Source organism: Paramormyrops kingsleyae, chromosome 1 (genome assembly GCF_048594095.1).
Source record: "Paramormyrops kingsleyae isolate MSU_618 chromosome 1, PKINGS_0.4, whole genome shotgun sequence".
Lineage (NCBI taxonomy): Eukaryota > Metazoa > Chordata > Actinopteri > Osteoglossiformes > Mormyridae > Paramormyrops > Paramormyrops kingsleyae.
This window is the reverse complement of record NC_132797.1, coordinates 70458425-70476630: the sequence shown is the minus strand read 5'-3', so window position 1 is coordinate 70476630 and position 18206 is coordinate 70458425. Positions and strand designations below refer to the sequence as shown.

Sequence of the window (18206 nt, the reverse complement as noted above, 5' to 3'; positions counted from 1 at the left end):
ACGGTCCGTGTCGTAATCGGTAACTCCTGCTGCCTTAGTCCATGCCTGAAGTATCACTTGTCTCCTTAGGCGTTTAATTGGCTGCTGTGCAACGTGATCCAAACGACTGCGCTGCATGACATCCTGTGGCACTTCGTGGCCTCACTGACTCCCTCTCCCAGCGAGCCGGAAGAAGAGGAGGACGAAGAGAACAAAGGAAATAGAGAACAAGTAGAACAGGTGACGTCAGACTGCGGAACGGTATTCACAGGACATGCCGTTTAGCCCCAAGACAGATACGGGGCTTTAGCTTATTTCAGTAACGATGCTCTGTCTCATCCACCTCTGCAGGAAAGGGACCTTGGGGTGTGTGAGCATCCGCTCTCAGACATTGTGATTGCCGGGGAGGCAGCCCACCCCCTCCCCCACACCTTCCACCGTCTCCTTCAGACCATCTCAGATCTCATGATGTCATTGCCCAGTGGAAGTTCCTTACAGCAGATGGCACTTAGGTACCGTCTTGCACTGTGTATATATAATATGCCTACCTTCAATCATATGTATTTATAGCTGTTTCATAGCTACAAAAGTGTTCTCCAGCTCGGAGGGTTATGCTCCATAACTATTACACTATCTACTCTGCAAGACCATAACCTAGGAATAACACACTAATGAATGTTGAGGGATGCAAAAATACAGCTGATTTAGCACAAGAGCGGGACCCTACCTGCAACATGCAAGCCTTGAGTTACCTGATTACTGCTCTGAATGTTGCTTGGTCTTCACTAGGGTTCTCTCTCATTTCAGGTGCTGGAGCCTCAAGTTTAAGCAGTCCGACCATCAGTTCCTGCACCAGAGCAACGTCTTTCACCATATCAACAACATCCTGTCCAAGTCTGACGATGGGGACAGCGAGGAGAGCTTCAATATCAGCGTGCAGTCTGGGTACGAGGCCATCAATCAGGTGAGTGTGTGATGTCACCAGTATTCCTGTCACTTGTTCTCCTCTTCTTTTGAATGGTAGTGCAATAGTACACTCAGCCAGGGCCATTCAGAATCATATTCAAAGGGCATTAACTGAAATTTGTTTTCTTAAGACGCTTTCAGGTGGAAACCCAGGAAAAAATACACTGGGGAAGTTCATAGTAACTGTGAAGTTTACAGTTAAACCATCATTATTCATATTTCTGGTATAAAGTTTACGGTTTGACCATGAACGTTTCATAGTAGGACTATGAACTTGTTTTACTTTGAAGTTCATGGTCACCTCTTCTGATATTTAATATAGTTTACAGCTCGACTGTCCATTTCACAGTAGAACCATGAAAAGTGTGCCAATTCGCCGTGAAAAAAATTTATGGTCGAACTGTGGAAGTGCATAGTAAAACTGTCAAACAACTTTACAGTTTTTCTATGAAATGTCACAGGTAATTTTTTTCCTGGGAGTGAATGTCGATATTAGATGCAGTGAATGATTGCTTTCAAATTTTACGACTGTCCTACTCTATAGCGAAAGATTGGACTTCTGAAATGATGTGAAATTTCTAAACGCTTCCACATATCTCTTGCTTGACATTTAAAAGCTAAGTGCTCATGTTACATTTCTGTGGGTTAGGTATGTTTATGATATGATAGCTAACAGTCTTTGGTTGCTGGAGCGTATTGCAGCTCATTCTAGTTGTATCAGCTAGATATTTTTATTGCCTGTATTTTTGTTTTCTGTTTGAGGTATAGGTTTTCCTAGTTTCACTGAGTCTCTCAGGATTCCTTATAAGCCTTCATCTGCACTGGGTAGTATTCTGGTTATTTGCAGTGTAGTGGCTGGTGTAACAGAAATGAACGAATTACATTAGGAAGGTGAGTGGAATCGCTTGGCTGAGGCACTGAAAAGCTCACCGTGCTTCCAGGAACTGTGTGTGGTGACCTGCCTGAAGGACCTGACCAGTGTGGTAGACATCAAGACCTCCAGCAGGCCAGCCATGATCGGCAGTCTGACTGACGGATCCACGGAGACCTTCTGGGAATCTGGTGATGAAGATAAGAACAAAACCAAGAGCATCACCATCAGCTGTGTGAAGGGTGTCAACGCCTTCTATGTCTCTGTCCATATAGACAACTCCCGCGACATTGGGGTGAGCTTCTCTATGTCCGTTTATCCCTGTTCCCCGGCTTTGTCAGTGAGTTGCGTCTTAATGCCATGTTTTAGTTAGATGATCACTTTGTCAATGTGGGTGCATCATCATTTTAACGTGTTACCATGACCTCTGCTTCTCCAGAACAAAGTCACATCCGTTACATTCCTGTGTGGCAAGGCAGTTGAAGATCTATGCAGAATTAAACAGGTACCGACCTTTTGGATCTCGATGAATAAAGGAGGCTCAATAATTGTCCTGTAACCATCCTAGTCCTTAATTCACTTTCCATGAATTTACCATGACAGTGTTGCCAAGTTAAGTGCGTCTTTGTGTGTATGTTTTGCAACCTGTTGAACCTCGTGATGCCTTTTATTTGGAGAACAATATACTTTTAGCTGCATGGTAAACATTCAAGGACAAACATTCAGAAAGAGCATTTGTAACTGATGTATACTGCCCTCCAAAGGCAAAACACAATATCTGTGCTATGAAATTGAGAAAAATAGCTTCTGATTTTTTTCTTTGACTGCGCACCCATTTGTGTAGCAGTTAGATAAATGATTATGAATAAATGATAAATGAGTACCGGCGATTGAAAGGTGTGACGTGTGACCGCAGATGGAGCTGGACTCGCGGCACATGGGCTGGGTGACCAGCGAGCTGCCCATCGGGGACACCCACATCATCAAGGTGGAGCTGAAGGGCCCCGAGAACACGCTGAGGGTGCGGCAGGTGCGCGTTCTGGGCTGCAAGGAGGGCGACAGCGTCACCATCGCCGGGCAGATCTCGGCCAGCGTGGCCCAGCAGAGGAACTGCGAGGCCGAGACACTACGCGTCTTCCGGCTCATCACCTCACAGGTGGGCGGGGCTCTGCTCCCTCAGGCTTCCTCCCATTGGCCTAGAACTGGCTGCCCTACATGGTCATGGATCGTCACCTTAACCGAGTCTGAGTGTGACCGACGTGCGTCTGGGCTCACAGGTGTTCGGGAAGCTGATCTGTGGAGATGCAGAGCCTACTCCTGAGCAAGAGGAGAAGCATCTGCTTTCGTCTCCGGAGGGAGAGGACAAGGTGGGCCTAAGCGGAGAGATGTGCAATGCACCGTGATCTGTGACGTGTACAGAACGTGCAGCTCAACCCTCAGCATACCCAAAAAAACATTCACATTAGTGAATAGGGGGTGTTAGGTTTGTAAGATTAAGAAGGACTTTTATTGTGGTGCATATAGTGATAAGACAAACATACATATAGTGACAAAGTGCAAAGACAGTACTCACAGTGCCAACAAGTAAACGTGGCGCAAGTAGATTTTAAAAAGTATGCAAATGGTAAATTCTGAAAACAGAATAATTGTAATATTACAGAAATAAAGATTTATAGTTAAATACATTTAAGTTGTTGCCTGTACTTTTGATTAAATGAGATTCTAATGGCCTTTAATCAGTGTTTAATCATTGGTTTTGCGAAAAGATAAGTCAAAGACCCCCTGAAGATTAGAACCATGAAATCTGAACCTTTAAAAGTATCTGGCAGTGGAGTCATTATGTCACTCTGCCATTAATAAGAGCCACAATGCGGATTATGGGAAAACAGTCACCACCACACACCTCAGAATGTCTGTTTTTTTTTTTGTTGTGGTTTTTGTCAGGCTCCATCAGATGCAGACTTGAAGGAGCATATGGTGGGAATCATATTCAGCAGGAGCAAGCTGACCAACCTGCAGAAACAGGTTTGTGTGTCTGTGTAGGATCCCAATCTCAGGTTTGTGTGTCTGTGTGGGTTCTCAGTCTCAGGTTTGTGTGGCTGTGTGGGTTCTCAGTCTCAGGTTTGTGTGGCTGTGTGGGTTCTCAGTCTCAGGTTTGTGTGGCTGTGTGGGTTCTCAGTCTCAGGTTTGTGTGGCTGTGTGGGTTCTCAGACTAAGGTTTGTGTGGGCTCTCTCACACTCCCAGAGGAGCATGTTCTTCACAGACATTTGTTTTTCTGAATTGTTTCGAGTAAATATTACACACCAAAAAGCATTTTGGGAAGAGAGGTCTGTCTTAGGGTTTGTAAGTTTGCTCATGATTTTACCTGGGTGGGGGTGAGTTCTGTTTTATAAGATCCTGAATATTTTAACCCTATTTTCTTATTTTGTTAGTCACCAGTTTCCCTGTACCTTAATTGAGGCTTGTTGAGCCATGAATCATCATCATTGATACCGCCAAAGTGGCAGCCAACAGGGAATGCCTGCGGAGGGGCTGACCCAGAGCCGTGTTTGCGTGTCCATAGGTGTGCACCCACATCGTCCAGGCCATCCGCACAGAAGCCACGCGTGTCCGTGAGGAGTGGGAGCACGCCATCTCCAGCAAAGAGAACGCCAACTCGCAGCCCAGCGACGAGGACGCGTCCTCGGACGCCTACTGCTTCGAGCTGCTCTCCATGGTTCTGGCGCTGAGCGGCTCCAACGTGGGCCGCCAGTACCTGGCACAGCAGCTCACCCTGCTGCAGGACCTCTTCTCCCTGCTGCACACGGCCTCACCGCGGGTCCAGAGACAGGTCAGTGTCTTCCTTAAATCCGCCATGGCATGTGTACGTTGGCCTGCTAACTATCATTGAACTATACATCCATTTCTTTTATAGGTGTTAAGGGTGTCCTTCTGATGAATTAACTGTACTTGTGTAGCCCTTCCTGCCACAACTCATTTAGAAAATTTCCCCTATTGTCAACCAGTACACTTGAGTTGAAATATAAATTTCCATGCCGTTTATTGACTGAGCTCTATGCTGCCCCCTGCAGGTGACATCCCTGCTCCGCCGCGTTCTCCCTGAGGTCATCCCCGCCCGCCTGGCCAGCATCATCGGTGTGAAGGCCCTACCCCCTGCCGACATCAGCGACATCATCCACTCGACGGAGAAAGGGGACTGGAGCAAACTGGGCATCGTGGACATGTTCCTGGGCTGCATCGCCAAGGCGCTCACCGTGCAGGTCAAGGCCAAGGGCGCCACCATCATCAGCGTGTCTGGCACTAGTGCCGGCAAGGGTGTCACCACCGTCACTCTGCCCATGATCTTCAACTCCAGGTCAGTGAGTTGGACACTTTTACAGCAGGAATCTTATACATAAAAACATCTCTATTTTGCCACCCAACCATGTTCTTGCTGCACTCATATCACATTTTTATGGATTCCGACGTAATGTTCCACGGTATAGTTCTTGTTCAGTGTGGCCATTGAATAATCTTATTAGGTTCTTGCTTTGCTACTCGTTCTTCAGCTCCTGCTCCAATACTGCTCATACTCATACCTGGGAATTCATTGGAAGGTCAACCTAGCTGCACTTACACCTAGTCAGCTCCTCAACAGCACATACATTTGTAATGTGCTATATTCTTTGTCCGTTTTGTGTTTTCTTATGGCTACATGCCGGCCTCGTCTCATCCCTTCGTTCTCTGTCCAGCTACATAAGGCGAGGAGAGAGTCACTGGTGGATGAAGGGTTCCACGCCACCGCAGATTGCAGAGATCATCATCAAGCTGGTCAAGGACATGGCAGCCGTAAGTCCTGAGCTTCTGGCGTAGATCTGCTTAACAAAGCACGAAAGGGTCCTTCTGTAATAGGCCTGCTGATGCAACCTGAAGGCACCAGTGTATGAATACAGCTGTAAATGTGGATGTGAACTTCATCGTTCCCGGGCGGAAAATTTGTTTGCAAATAACAGCAAGGAGCTTAAAGTGCAGAAAAACAAATATATAGTGCAAAAGTACAAGACAATACAAGGGGAAAGAAGTTTTAGCATATACTGGGAATTGTAAGCACTGAACAAAAAGCATGTTGATTTGAATATTAATTCCTCTGAGTTGGTAAATGGGGCCTAATTGGGTTGATGCTTAAACTCCAACTTAAAAAATGAGTACGAATAATGAGATGTGCTCTGCTGTGCCCTTTGTGACAAGACGCTGTTCCTCCTCTGGTATTTATTGCCACGTATCGCTGGTTTTGCCTCAGGGCCACCTGTCGGAGGCTTGGTCTCGAGTGACTAAGAATGCCATCGCTGAGACCATCATCGCTCTGACAAAGATGGAAGAGGAGCACCGGTCTCCGGTGCGCTGCATCGCCACCACCAGGGTGAGCCCCGAGGCCCTCAGACCATTTTCAGCTCTGATATCCACCTACACGACGTGGATTTTGAAATCGGACGTTTGGCCGTCGGGGCCGAGTGGTTGACTGTGCCTGCTGGCTCACCGCAGAGGCACACGTTCTGAGAGATCGATGTGTTCTCCCCGCAGCTTTGGCTGGCCCTGGCCTCACTTTGCGTGCTCGACCAAGACCACGTGGACAGGCTGTCTTCTGGCCGCTGGATGGGCAAGGATGGCCAGCAGAAACAGATGGTATGGCAGCCTGGGGTGTGGAGGAGAGGTGCTTGTGTGTGGGTTGTGCCTGATCGTCGTCTTTAAGGAGCTGCTGCTTCTTCTGCGCCTGTAGAAATAAGATTGACGTCATTTCAGGCGTGAGAATTAGCTAGAAATGAGTTTTTTGTGAATTGGAGATAAAAAATTAACCTGTAACTTCCAGGCCTTATGGCCTCAATCAGCAGTTGATAAACAACGTGGAGTAAAAAAATAAATAAAAATCACATCCCGAGTCCCCCTCAACACCGGAGATCCTGATCTTGTAGAGCAAGTCTGCAGAAATCAGTTTTATTTATTTTATTTTGTGGTTCAGTCTGGGTCCCCAAAGTATGGTGAGATAGGAGTGCTAACATGCTGCTCTGGCTTCCCCCGCAGCCCATGTGCGATAACCATGACGACGGGGAGACTGCCGCCATCATCCTGTGTAACGTTTGTGGCAATCTGTGCACGGACTGTGACCGCTTCCTGCACTTGCACCGCCGCACGCGCTCGCACCAGAGGCAGGTCTGTGTCCCTGTTGGCTCCGGAGTAACCACTTCTCTCACTCTACAGGGGTTCGTGTTGCCCCTAAATACCTTACTCACATCAGCAGTGCTGCAAATTCATTATCTACATTCCACTTGATTTCTTACAGGTGTTCAAAGAGGAAGAAGAAGCCATTAAAGTGGACCTTCATGAAGGCTGTGGGAGAACCAAACTCTTCTGGTTGATGGCGCTGGCTGATTCCAAGACCATGAAGGCGATGGTGGAGTTTCGGGAACACACCGGTAATGTTAGAGCAGAGCGACATTGAACATAGGGTCACAAAATTGTGGGAATTTTCTGTTAATTCCCATATATTCCTGGCAATTCCCATGGGAAGTTGGAATATTTCCAAAATTCTCCAGCTTAACTTCCCATGGTATGGAAAGTTTCTGGAAAATTTCCAGAAATTTACCACTCCTTTGCAACCCTATTCGAACATCCATCTAATTACAGCTGATCTTCATTTCATTTTTCCGATATAGTTGTCATATTTTATTTTGTAGTTCCAAAGTATGAAGCTTCAATTAGCTGGAGGATAAACTCAGCTTAAAACAGCCTTTTATTTGTCATTGGTCAGATGAATGGATTTAATGGTCCATGTAGGCCTCACCTTAGAAGCTGAGGGTGTTTCTCTTGTCGCCTCCCTCTCCCAGGCAAACCAGCGTCCAGCAGCTCGGAGGCCTGTCGCTTCTGTGGCACCAGGAGCGGCACAGAGCTCTCCGCAGTGGGCAGCGTCTGCTCCGATCCCGACTGCCAGGTGAGAGTGTTACATCTCACTCTGCCTCCTGCAGGCTGCTGGGGGACGTTGTTTATATTTAATACGTCTGCATCAACACTGTAATGTCATTCTGCATGTCTGTAATTTAATATTTGCCATTCTTCCTGATTATGTCTGATTATTTGTACTATATTAACTAGACTGCTAAGCAACTGAAATTACTATATTTATGTTTGAGATACTCTTGCAGGAGGATGTTTATTATACCCATTAGAATATGCAGCTTTGTCACAATCTTATTTTCCTAAGCACCTCCTCTCTCGCGCCCCCGTGCAGGAGTACGCCAAGCTGGCGTGCAGCAGGACGCACCCGTGCGGACATCCGTGCGGTGGGGTGAAGAACGAGGAGCACTGTCTGCCTTGCCTGCACGGATGTGACAAGAGCGCCACCTACCTGAAGCAGGACGCCGATGACATGTGCATGATCTGCTTCACTGAGGCGCTGTCAGCCGCCCCTGCCATCCAGGTCTCTGTCGCAGGCCACATTCTGTTCACGCTTTTCAGAAGGATAATTACGGTTTTATTTGGCCGCATGTAACTAGCTTACACTGGCTTTTTAAATGCTATATATATAAAAAAACACAGCAATTATAGGGGATCCAGTATAGAACAAATAGAAAGACAACTTGCTGTGCTTTGTCTCTGTCTCCAGCTGGACTGCACTCACGTGTTCCACCTCCAGTGCACTCGGCGGGTCCTGGAGAACCGCTGGCTGGGGCCAAGGATAACCTTTGGGTTCATGTCGTGCCCTATCTGCAAGGTATGTCACCTTGACATCTGTCGGGGCCCGTGTGTGAACAGATCCTCCACAGGTGGCGCTCTCACTACTCACTGGAGGGATTGTCTGTAGTATCGTTACATATCGTGTCCTGCATTTCCTTCCTTAATTATGTGCATCTGATTTATCTTTTGGATGTCTTTCAGAACAAGATTAACCATTCGGTCATAAAGGACTTGCTGGACCCCATAAAGGAGCTGTACGAGGACGTGAGGAGGAAAGCTCTGATGCGACTGGAGTACGAGGGGCTGCACAAGAGTGAGGCGATCACTACCCCCGGAGCGCGCTTCCACAACGACCCGGCCGGCTTCGCCATGAACCGATACGCTTACTATGTGTGCTACAAGTGCAAAAAGGTACGGAGGAGTGACCCAGGGAAGCAGAGGCCGGCCGGCTGTGTTTCATCTGCGCTGCCTCATGCAGTAGAAGCCTGCCGCCCTATAGCCTCACTGATGCTAGGCTGGTATTATATGAACTATTGTGACTTGGATGCTCACAGGATAATCGAGAGGGGCGCTAATGCTTCTCGAAATGGGTCCCTATTTTGGGGGAGCGGGAATTGAAATAATGGGTTATATTCTCAAGGACATGATTTATAGATTTTAGTCGCTAAGCGTGTGAGCACAACGGAGTAGAAAAGGATACGTGGTAGTGGCTTGGATATGGCTAACGGATACAGCAATTTTCAGGCTTACTTTGGAGGGGAGGCTCGGTGTGACGCGGAGGCGGGACAGGGGGACGACTATGACCCTCGGGAGCTGATCTGCGGAGGCTGCTCTGATGTCTCGCGGGCACAGGTCAGTGGGCCGTGCAGAATGGGTGCTGGAGTCCTATGCCTGCAATAATCCTATATCTTCACTCAGTCAAATATTTGTAGCGCAGGAAAACTCGCACGCAGTCTTAATGAAATATGTTGACTTGCATTGTGCAGATGTGCTCTAAACACGGCACGGACTTCCTGGAGTACAAATGCCGTTACTGCTGCTCTGTGGCCGTGTTCTTCTGCTTCGGGACCACACACTTCTGCAATGCATGCCATGACGACTTTCAGAGGATGACCAGCATCCCTAAGGAGGAGCTTCCTCACTGTCCTGCCGGTAAGCAGATCATCTCACCGCCTGCTCTGCTATTCAGCCGCAGAGGGTCTCTCATCTCTATAGTCAGCAAGTGCTGCTACACACGATCGGGTATTTTAAATCCGCCCCTCGCTCCATTTTCAGGTCCTAAAGGAAAGCAGCTGGAAGGGACAGAATGCCCCCTGCATGTGGTGCATCCCCCCACCGGCGAGGAATTCGCCCTGGGTTGCGGGGTCTGTCGGAACGCCCACACCTTCTGAACCCCGTTTGTCGCTGGTCCCACTGTCACTAAAAGGGTGGACAGGCCACCCTCGTGATCCGCAAGCCAGGCGCCGGCACGGAAGTTCCCGGGATGCCAAGACCGTTACAGACGATGTACACTTCCTGCTCGCCGAGTTAAAGCATCGCATCCATAAACTCGAAATAAAACCCAGCTCTCAGTAAATGTGGATCAATGTGGGAGAATAATGTGAACATGTATACTATGGGTACAAATATATATTATTGTATGTATACTGAATTTTCTGGCCTTCCTGTACAGTATTCTCAACTTTCAACTACATGATGCGTTAAAAGAAGAAAAAAGAAAAAAAACACGATGATGGATTGATGAAAGTAGGCTATTAGGAATATTATGTTTCTGAGATGTAGTGTATGATTTATCAAATGTATATAATGGTGGCGTCTATAACGGGCAAATGCTGAAGCGGATACTACATTCTGAGGATGCAGGGGTTGTGTTTTGAGCCTGATATTTTAATGAAGTGCAAAACTCAGTGTGCCTCCCACCTTGCAGCTGTTAACATATGAAACGTGTATGTTAGTAAAGCCACTGTACATTTTTATACAATGAAACCTGTCGAGTACAGTGTCGGATTGCATCTGTACGCTGGGAATGTTGAGAAGCCTGTCTGCATCGTCTTCATGTATGTATGATAATGTATTGTCAATCCTTCACTAGTAATGTGGTACAAGCTTTTTTTTTTTTTACTATAATTTGAATTGTATAAATATACAGACTTGGGGGGGGGGGGGGGCTGTTGTTTACACCAAAAATATGACATGGAATAGTGATGTATCATTTTGAGGTGTAATGTTGACTGCAAATATGATTAGGAAACCAATGTGAGATTAAATGGTCATTGGGGCTTGGCTTAAGGTGTGGATTAACTGCTGTTGATATTAACATTTGTAAATCTGCTCTGTAATAATATCTGGAGATGGAGCTGAATAATAATAAACCAATTTCTTTGGTTCACAGCCTATATTGCAGGGGACTACTTTAAAAGAAAAGTGGCAATTATTATTATTTTAGTTTTTAAATCATCTAACAGCCAGTGAATTTCTGCCTGCGTGGCTGCACACAATGTCCTCACTAATTACAAGCTAAACTGTGAATGGACAGCAGACAGTTTCAAGGTATTCCCACATGTACAGTGAGACAAAATTCACTGTCAGCTTTGCTTGATCACCTAGTAGGATTGTGTGAAGAGAATGGCTGTGTTCTTGATTATATAGAATGTCCTGGTCGTTAAAACAAAGACGACTTGTGATGGAACATGAATTTTATTTAAAATTCAGTATATGTCACATTCGGTCATTATCTAAAGACAAACATTTTCCGAGAGGTAATTGCTGGCTCTCAGCTGGATATCCAAACTAGCGTATCTGGAATACCCACAATACAGTGCGGCTTCCGCGCAACAACAACACGCCGCCATTTTCAGCAGTCAGGGCGAGCATAACGGCGCAGGAATTGGGTCACAGTGCGGAAATCGGACAAAAACAAGGCGTTTGACGTGCCGTCGAGACCTGACAGCCACCCAGCATCGCTGCGCATCGACAGAGAGCCTAATGAATGTAACCGACCGGTCTGCTCGAATGAGGTTTCATAGCGCAGGGCCGGGTTGATGTCGAAGGCGATCTTGTTTTCCCACTGCGCTTCAATATATACACGATAAAGCAGGTAAGAGGGGCGGCCAGCCAGTCCCGACGTCTAATTAACCAGCACACCGTATGGCCACGGGGCTGCCAAAGCTGACCGGGCTCGTTATACCGACTGCTTGCAGTAGCCACCGCTGCTAATGTTATGACGGCGGTTATTAGGGTTAATATGGAGCTGCGACATATGCGGCGGCTGGCTAGCGGCTAGGCGGCTAACTAGCCTCGTTAGCTGTCCGCAGTGTTTATTTACCGAACAGCAGGGTTGTCAAACTACTTCTTGTGCTTTCTGATAAAGGTGTAACGTAACCAGGTTTAGAAGAAGAGTTGGCATGCTAAGACTGAATCGGGAGTTTGTAAAAACTGTGTAGTTATTATTAGAAGCGAGGTTGGGATGTTTGGTTTGTATGCGTTAACCTGATCGCTGGCTGGGCAAGTGGCCTCCTCGTCGTTGAACTGTTTTGATTATTTGAATCAACTGTTATATTTCGAATAAATGGAAATGTATGATGTTTTACTAAAAATCAGTACCTTTTTGTATACGCTTTGTTTTCTAGTATCACTGAATATCGCCTACTCAATAAATGGATCATATTAGAACATTAACATTAAAACGATTTTAACGATGTCTCAGTAGAATGAAGAGAGGTCTAAATGGAGATGAGAAGGATTGCAGCTCCTCCGCTGAGGGACCTCTGGAGGCCTGTAAGAAGGGGCGGCTGCTGGACCAGGAGCCCGATGAAGTCGTTTCCAACTGGGGCCGCCTGCCCCAGGAGATCCTGCTGCACGTGTTTCAGTACCTGCCGCTGCTGGACCGGGCCTACGCCTCGCAGGTGTGCCGCAGCTGGAACCAGGCCTTCCATATGCCGGAGCTGTGGCGCTGCTTTGAGTTCGAACTGAACCAGCCCGCCAGCTCCTACCTGAAGGCCACCCACCCGGACCTCATCAAGCAGATCATCAAGAGGCACTCCAACCACCTGCAGTACGTCAGCTTCAAGGTGCCCAAGCCGCAGCCTCCAACATTCTGCGGGGTCCTCCCTGCCCAGACCTGCTGCCCAGTCATGCTGACCAAAGTCAGGCTTTCTGATGACTGCAACTGCACTTCAAAGAAATCCGTATTTCTTAGCAAAAATAGCCCTAGGTTAATTTAAATATATTTGTTTTCAGAGGCATCTGAAAATAAAGCGTTATCGATCCCACACTGGGGAAAATTATTTGTTAGAACAGCCTAAAGATAAAGAACAATAGACAACAAACCAAAAGAAACTACGACAATAGAAATAAATAAGAAAAATATATGAGACATTTGCACACACAGTTGCACAGATATGACAGCTATTTTTTCATATGTATACCTTTTACAATTATTGTTTATTGAATTAAATTTTTCTGAAACGTTAACTGAGTGATAACTGACACATTCTAGCCTTTGGATGTGCTTCCCGTATCCTGTGGAGTAATGAGGGCAGTCGCCGGTCTCCGCGTGCTAAAGCTGTGTGAGTTGGGTATACACGCCTTCTGCAGCAGCGTGTGTGTGTGTGTGTGTGTGTCTCCAGGTGGACAGTAGCACCGAGTCGGCAGAGGCTGCCTGTGACATCCTCTCACAGCTGGTTAACTGCTCCCTCAAGACTTTGGGCCTCATCTCCACAGCCAGGCCGAGCTTCATGGAAATGCCAAAGGTACCCTGCCCCCCCCCCCCCCCCGTCGGTGCTCCGGAATGTCTCTCTGGTGCCGGTCTCTCCTACACGCTAACTCACCTTTGGCTTCCTCTCTTCGCCAGTCACATTTTATTTCCGCCTTGACGGTGGTGTTCGTCAACTCCAAGTCGCTGTCGTCCCTGAAGATCGACGACACGCCGGTGGACGACCCGTCCCTTAAGGTCCTGGTGGCCAACAACAGCGATACGCTCAGGCTGCTGAAGATGAGCAGCTGTCCCCATGTCTCTCCTGCAGGTAGGCACCCGAGGCAGGGGGAGTCCGCTTTGCCACAGTATGAAGGTGCACTGGGGCAATTCCATGCAGAGGTCCATTTGATGTCACCTCCATAACACAGATAAAATGTCATGTATTTCTAACATGTAATATGTAAAGTTTGAGGATTCGTCTATATTCAGTCCAAAAGGTTACATGAAAAGATATGCAAATTGACTGACTATTCATTTATCTGATGTTTTAATCCAAATCCAAATTTACGTAGGGGAAAGGATTACAATGTATGTGGGATTTGAAACCACAGCCTTTGCTTTGCTATCCCATTGGCAGTGTTTGGCGTAGCTCACTGCACATGCAAGTTTATTTTGTAAACAATAAAAATGACTTCCTGTACCCAGCTTTGCTTGCGTGGAGTTAATATTTTCGGCTCCTGTAGTTTACAGACGGGCAGTTGAGTAGGTTAATGTCTCTAAATCGCCCCTGTTGTGTGATTGTGTATGTTAGACTGGCATTGGTGGGTGTCCCCTGCCTGGTTTCCTGTGATTACTGGAATGAGAGTCCCTGGATATGACAGTTAGGGAGAAGCAACACGTGGCATTCCTCTCCGCAGACATTTGCCCTGTCATGTGATAAGTGATAAAACAATATGAGCACATCATAATTATTTTTATAGCACTCTTTGGATATATGGCATTTAGCAACAGATAGTGGGCAGATTGTCCTGCTGGATGTATTGGTGGGGGGCAGTAGGTTGTTTTGCCCTATAAATGTCAAAGGTAGTCAGAATTTGTGATTGCAGTTGATGCTGCGTAAAGAGCATGCGTGACACGTGAGCGTTTGTCCAGCACGTGCAGCTCCTGTCGTCTGTGCTGCGTTTGCAGGGATCCTCTGTGTGGCAGACCAGTGTCACGGCTTGAGGGAACTGGCCCTGAACTACCACCTGCTGAGCGACGAGCTGCTGCTGGCGCTGTCCTCGGAGAAGCACGTGCACCTGGAGCACCTGCGCATCGACGTGGTGAGCGAGGACCCCGGCCAGACGCAGTTCCACACCATCAAGAAGAGCAGCTGGGACGCCATGATGCGCCACTCGCCCAAGTTCAACCTGGTCATGTACTTCTTCCTGTACGAGGACGAGTTCGGGCCCTTCTTCCGCGACGAGATCCCCGTCACACACCTCTACTTCGGTCGCTCGGTCAGCAAGGACGTGTTGGGCCGCGTGGGCCTGACATGCCCGCGTTTGGTGGAGCTGGTGGTGTGCGCCAACGGACTGAGGCCTCTGGACGAGGAGCTGATCCGCATCGCCCAGCGCTGCCAGCACCTGTCCGCCATCGGCCTGGGCGAGTGCGAGGTCTCCTGCAGCGCCTTCGTCGAGTTCGTCAAGATGTGCGGCCGCCGGCTCTCCCAGCTCTCCATCATGGAGGAGGTGCTCATCCCCGACCACAAGTACAGCCTGGATGAGATCCACTGGGAGGTGTCCAAGCACTTGGGCCGGGTCTGGTTCCCCGACATGATGCCTACCTGGTAGATCATTCCCAGAACCCTCCCCGAGCTCGGCGTTTTATCCCGGCACGTCAGTAACCGAGACCCGCAAATCAGACAACACTAACAGACCTGATTCTCCACAGATATCCTAAAATGTGGAATTCAGACATTTTCTACCTTTGTAAATGCAGTTATGGGCCGTTTTGGTCAGTTAATACCCACCCCTTCTTTGAACAAATTGAGCTATGTATATACGTTTTATTTGAAACTTTATTTTCTCGATTTGGTTTGTGGAATGTAGTACGGGCAGCGTGTCTGTGTTAGTTTGTCTGCCGCTTCGAATACTGCACATGGAAGGAGCAACTTTTGCTAAAAGAGAGACTTCTTGGGGGTGGGGGGGGGGTTCACTTTATTCAATGACAGGTAGATTAAAGCTTTTCGGTTAAAGTCGCCTGATCATGATGGTGATGCGAATTGGCTTTTTTCAACAAATCACGGCGGTGTGCCATGTGACAATCGACTGGGGGTTAATGATCCTGTAATTACCCCAAATGTCATCACCCTTCGGCATGTGTCCCTAATTTTTATCAGTTTTTTTTTTTTTTTTTTTGTCCTGCCGCATGCAATTCAAAACGTTTTAATGACAACAATTAGTGCAATGTTTTCTTTTCAAGAAAATGTTAGAATATGGTTTTTCCATAACCTGAAGCACCTTGTACTGATACCAAATGATGTACAATATTAGCAAAGGGATTTCTTTTAGAATATTTCAGTAGTGGTCAAATGACTAGAATGAAAGACGGCTTTTCTCTTGCACTGTTTTGTGTTTTCTGTCATATGGACGTATCTAGCTACAAAAAACCGGTAATATAAAGCAATAAAACGATTCAACAAAAAATACGCTCCTTACAGATAGGAACGGGTACCTGAACATGGATGGTAAGAGTTCTGCTTTAGTACTTCTCAGTCTTACTTTCTTTTTGGGAGTAAATGAATACATTAAAACACTTTGGGGGGGGGAAATCAAATGTGTAATTTTAAAATTTAGATAAGCAGATGTGGATCTGTTGCAGGTTTTAATTTTCGTTTTTTGCCCTTTGTCCATTGTACTCAAACACTGCTGTTGATGGCTTGACCTGTATATTTACTTTACAGTTTTACTGTCAGGCCAGAAGAGAAGATATTTACACTTAAGTTACTACGCCCAATGAGATTTGGCAGAATGTGAGTGATATCCATCTTCTGTTTATCCTGGTCTGGAGGGGTCGCCGAAGTCGAGGCAGTGGTAGATCGTACATGGGGTGGCGGTCCAGAGCTGGTCAGTCTAACTGCACATGTTTAGACTGCATGAGGAACGGTGCCAAGCATGGGGAGAACATACAGACCCCAAACATGCGCAGTAGAGGTGTAGGGTTCAGGCAGCAGTGAAAACCACCCAAATGAGTGAAATTCTTTATAAATGTTCCTTTAAGAAGGATGTCCTGTCTTTTCTGTATGTAAAATGCTGTGTGTTTGAGAATAGAAATATAAATGTAGTTATTTCACTACTACGCCCTCTGTCAGGGTGTGACCTTTAACAGTTGGTGTCTTTTATACACGAGTGGGATGGCAGTAATCTTTTCAATGGATGCATTTTTAGTTTTTCCTTTCCTAGGTACTGGATTTGATTTTTTTTTTTTGTTATTTATTAATATAATACAACTGCTTTTGTATTATCACTGATTATTTTATGTATAATTGTAAGTTACAGTGTTGAAACAGTGAGTCTTGGTGTAGATGTGATCGAATCTATAAAAGTTATGCTAGTGCAGGTAAATTGTTTATCTTGGGTTTTCAATTAAGAGTTTGTAGATAATTTACGCATTGTATAGACATCATAATCTTAAAATGAAGAACTGCAACACAGTCCATATTCTAATGGCAACTGGCTGATAACTTGCAGCCAGATTTGTTTTTCATTTATTATTAATGCCACAACATTTGGTTTATATAATCTATGGGATTAGGATTAGTTTGTTGTACAGTGCCCGTATCCACACGATATTGGAAGAGAGGCAACAAATAGGCTTTCATTCAAAAATTGTTGGACCTTTAAAATTGATCAGTTTTCACAGAGGTGGAAAGTCCAGGTCCAGAAAGTAAAAATCCAGACCAAGATTTTGTTCCAACCAGCTAATTGAGTATGAAGAGTCACAGAAAACTCAACTGGTTGGTTGAAACAAAATCGTGGTCTGGATTTTTACTTTCTGGACCTGAACTTTCCACCTCTGCCTGAGAGTAGGCAGTACACTTGAAACATCCTTACTTTTTCCTAACCCCCACTGTGTTAGGGAATTTTATATGAGCCTTGATTAAAAATTGAATGCAGGAAAACAAAGATGTATGTTTTCCTCATTGCACTTTACTGATGTATTCCTTTCATTAATAGCATTACCTAAGTTAGTAGCATTCAGGATAGTAGTTTCCTATATGAATTGCTGTTTGATTTTGCTCATTAAGAGTAAAGTGAGCTGTTATTAAAACATTTTTCAGGCTCAATTTGCTGTTCTTTGCTTCAGTATAGCAGCTGCTTTGTGTATTTTACTGAGTATTGGTCATGAAACAAAATCCAGTGTTTGTGGAAATGCTTTTTTTTTTGGGAATAAACTTTTTGTGATGTATTGATTTTTTTTTTTCTTTTGGTGTTTCATTTTTTATCTTTAAAAGATTTGAAGAATCTTTTATAGAGAGAGCTGTAAATGAATTTACACTTTGTAGTGTGAAGCTGCAAAATGCACTATCGGTACTAGTGCCAGTATTTCCTAATATATTGCAAAAACCAAACAAGTAAGGTGACACATTAATAAAGTATAGTATTAATATCCCTTATTTCACTGGTATTGGTGCAGAATGAAATTCTCTAGCTCAATATTAAGAAATATGTTTGTGCTGCACTAATTTACACAACAAGTCCACAATCTTGCCTTCAAATCAGTTCTTTTATTGTCATGTTTACAAGTACGAGTACCGCGTACAATGAAATGCTTGCATGTGCTCCTGCAGACAGTGGACATAGACAGCAAGTCAACTAGACAACTGGGCAAGTGAATGTAATGTTGAAGTGAATTATAAATAAGTAAATAAGACCAGAATCCCAGGAATAAATAGAGACAGTGGCAGAAATATGTGTGGGTGACACAAGGTTACTGATTGTTCA

At 45.8% G+C, this 18206-nt stretch overlaps 2 protein-coding genes across 14 annotated transcripts in view; both read left to right on the top strand.

Moving 5' to 3' along the window:
- mycbp2 (MYC binding protein 2) overlaps positions 1 to 10916 on the top strand; it is an 80447-nt gene extending 69531 nt beyond the window's left edge. For all 12 annotated transcript variants that reach the window (XM_023799075.2, XM_023799006.2, XM_023798538.2 and 9 more), the window contains 22 exons: positions 70 to 219; positions 331 to 491; positions 787 to 943; positions 1887 to 2111; positions 2256 to 2321; positions 2733 to 2972; positions 3094 to 3183; positions 3761 to 3841; positions 4381 to 4647; positions 4889 to 5172; positions 5549 to 5645; positions 6097 to 6216; positions 6378 to 6479; positions 6876 to 7004; positions 7135 to 7267; positions 7679 to 7782; positions 8080 to 8268; positions 8455 to 8562; positions 8727 to 8936; positions 9270 to 9377; positions 9512 to 9677; positions 9801 to 10916. In XM_023799075.2, coding sequence (XP_023654843.2) covers positions 70 to 219; positions 331 to 491; positions 787 to 943; positions 1887 to 2111; positions 2256 to 2321; positions 2733 to 2972; positions 3094 to 3183; positions 3761 to 3841; positions 4381 to 4647; positions 4889 to 5172; positions 5549 to 5645; positions 6097 to 6216; positions 6378 to 6479; positions 6876 to 7004; positions 7135 to 7267; positions 7679 to 7782; positions 8080 to 8268; positions 8455 to 8562; positions 8727 to 8936; positions 9270 to 9377; positions 9512 to 9677; positions 9801 to 9916 — 3303 coding nt within the window. In that variant the 3' untranslated portion in view covers positions 9917 to 10916. The remainder of the gene's footprint in view (positions 1 to 69; positions 220 to 330; positions 492 to 786; positions 944 to 1886; positions 2112 to 2255; positions 2322 to 2732; positions 2973 to 3093; positions 3184 to 3760; positions 3842 to 4380; positions 4648 to 4888; positions 5173 to 5548; positions 5646 to 6096; positions 6217 to 6377; positions 6480 to 6875; positions 7005 to 7134; positions 7268 to 7678; positions 7783 to 8079; positions 8269 to 8454; positions 8563 to 8726; positions 8937 to 9269; positions 9378 to 9511; positions 9678 to 9800) is intronic.
- Positions 10917 to 11344: 428 nt separating this feature from the next.
- Positions 11345 to 17674, top strand: fbxl3a (F-box and leucine-rich repeat protein 3a). 2 transcript variants are annotated; one of them, XM_023793785.2, is made up of 5 exons: positions 11345 to 11622; positions 12235 to 12595; positions 13154 to 13276; positions 13378 to 13549; positions 14410 to 17674. In XM_023793785.2, exons 2-5 carry the CDS (start codon positions 12236 to 12238, stop codon positions 15051 to 15053), a joined length of 1299 nt encoding a protein of 432 aa, XP_023649553.1. In that variant the 5' UTR covers positions 11345 to 11622; position 12235; the 3' UTR covers positions 15054 to 17674. The 2 variants fall into 2 exon arrangements, with proteins under 2 accessions (XP_023649553.1, XP_023649472.1); XM_023793704.2 differs by having other exon boundaries at positions 12232 to 12595.
- Positions 17675 to 18206: the final 532 nt, after the last annotated feature.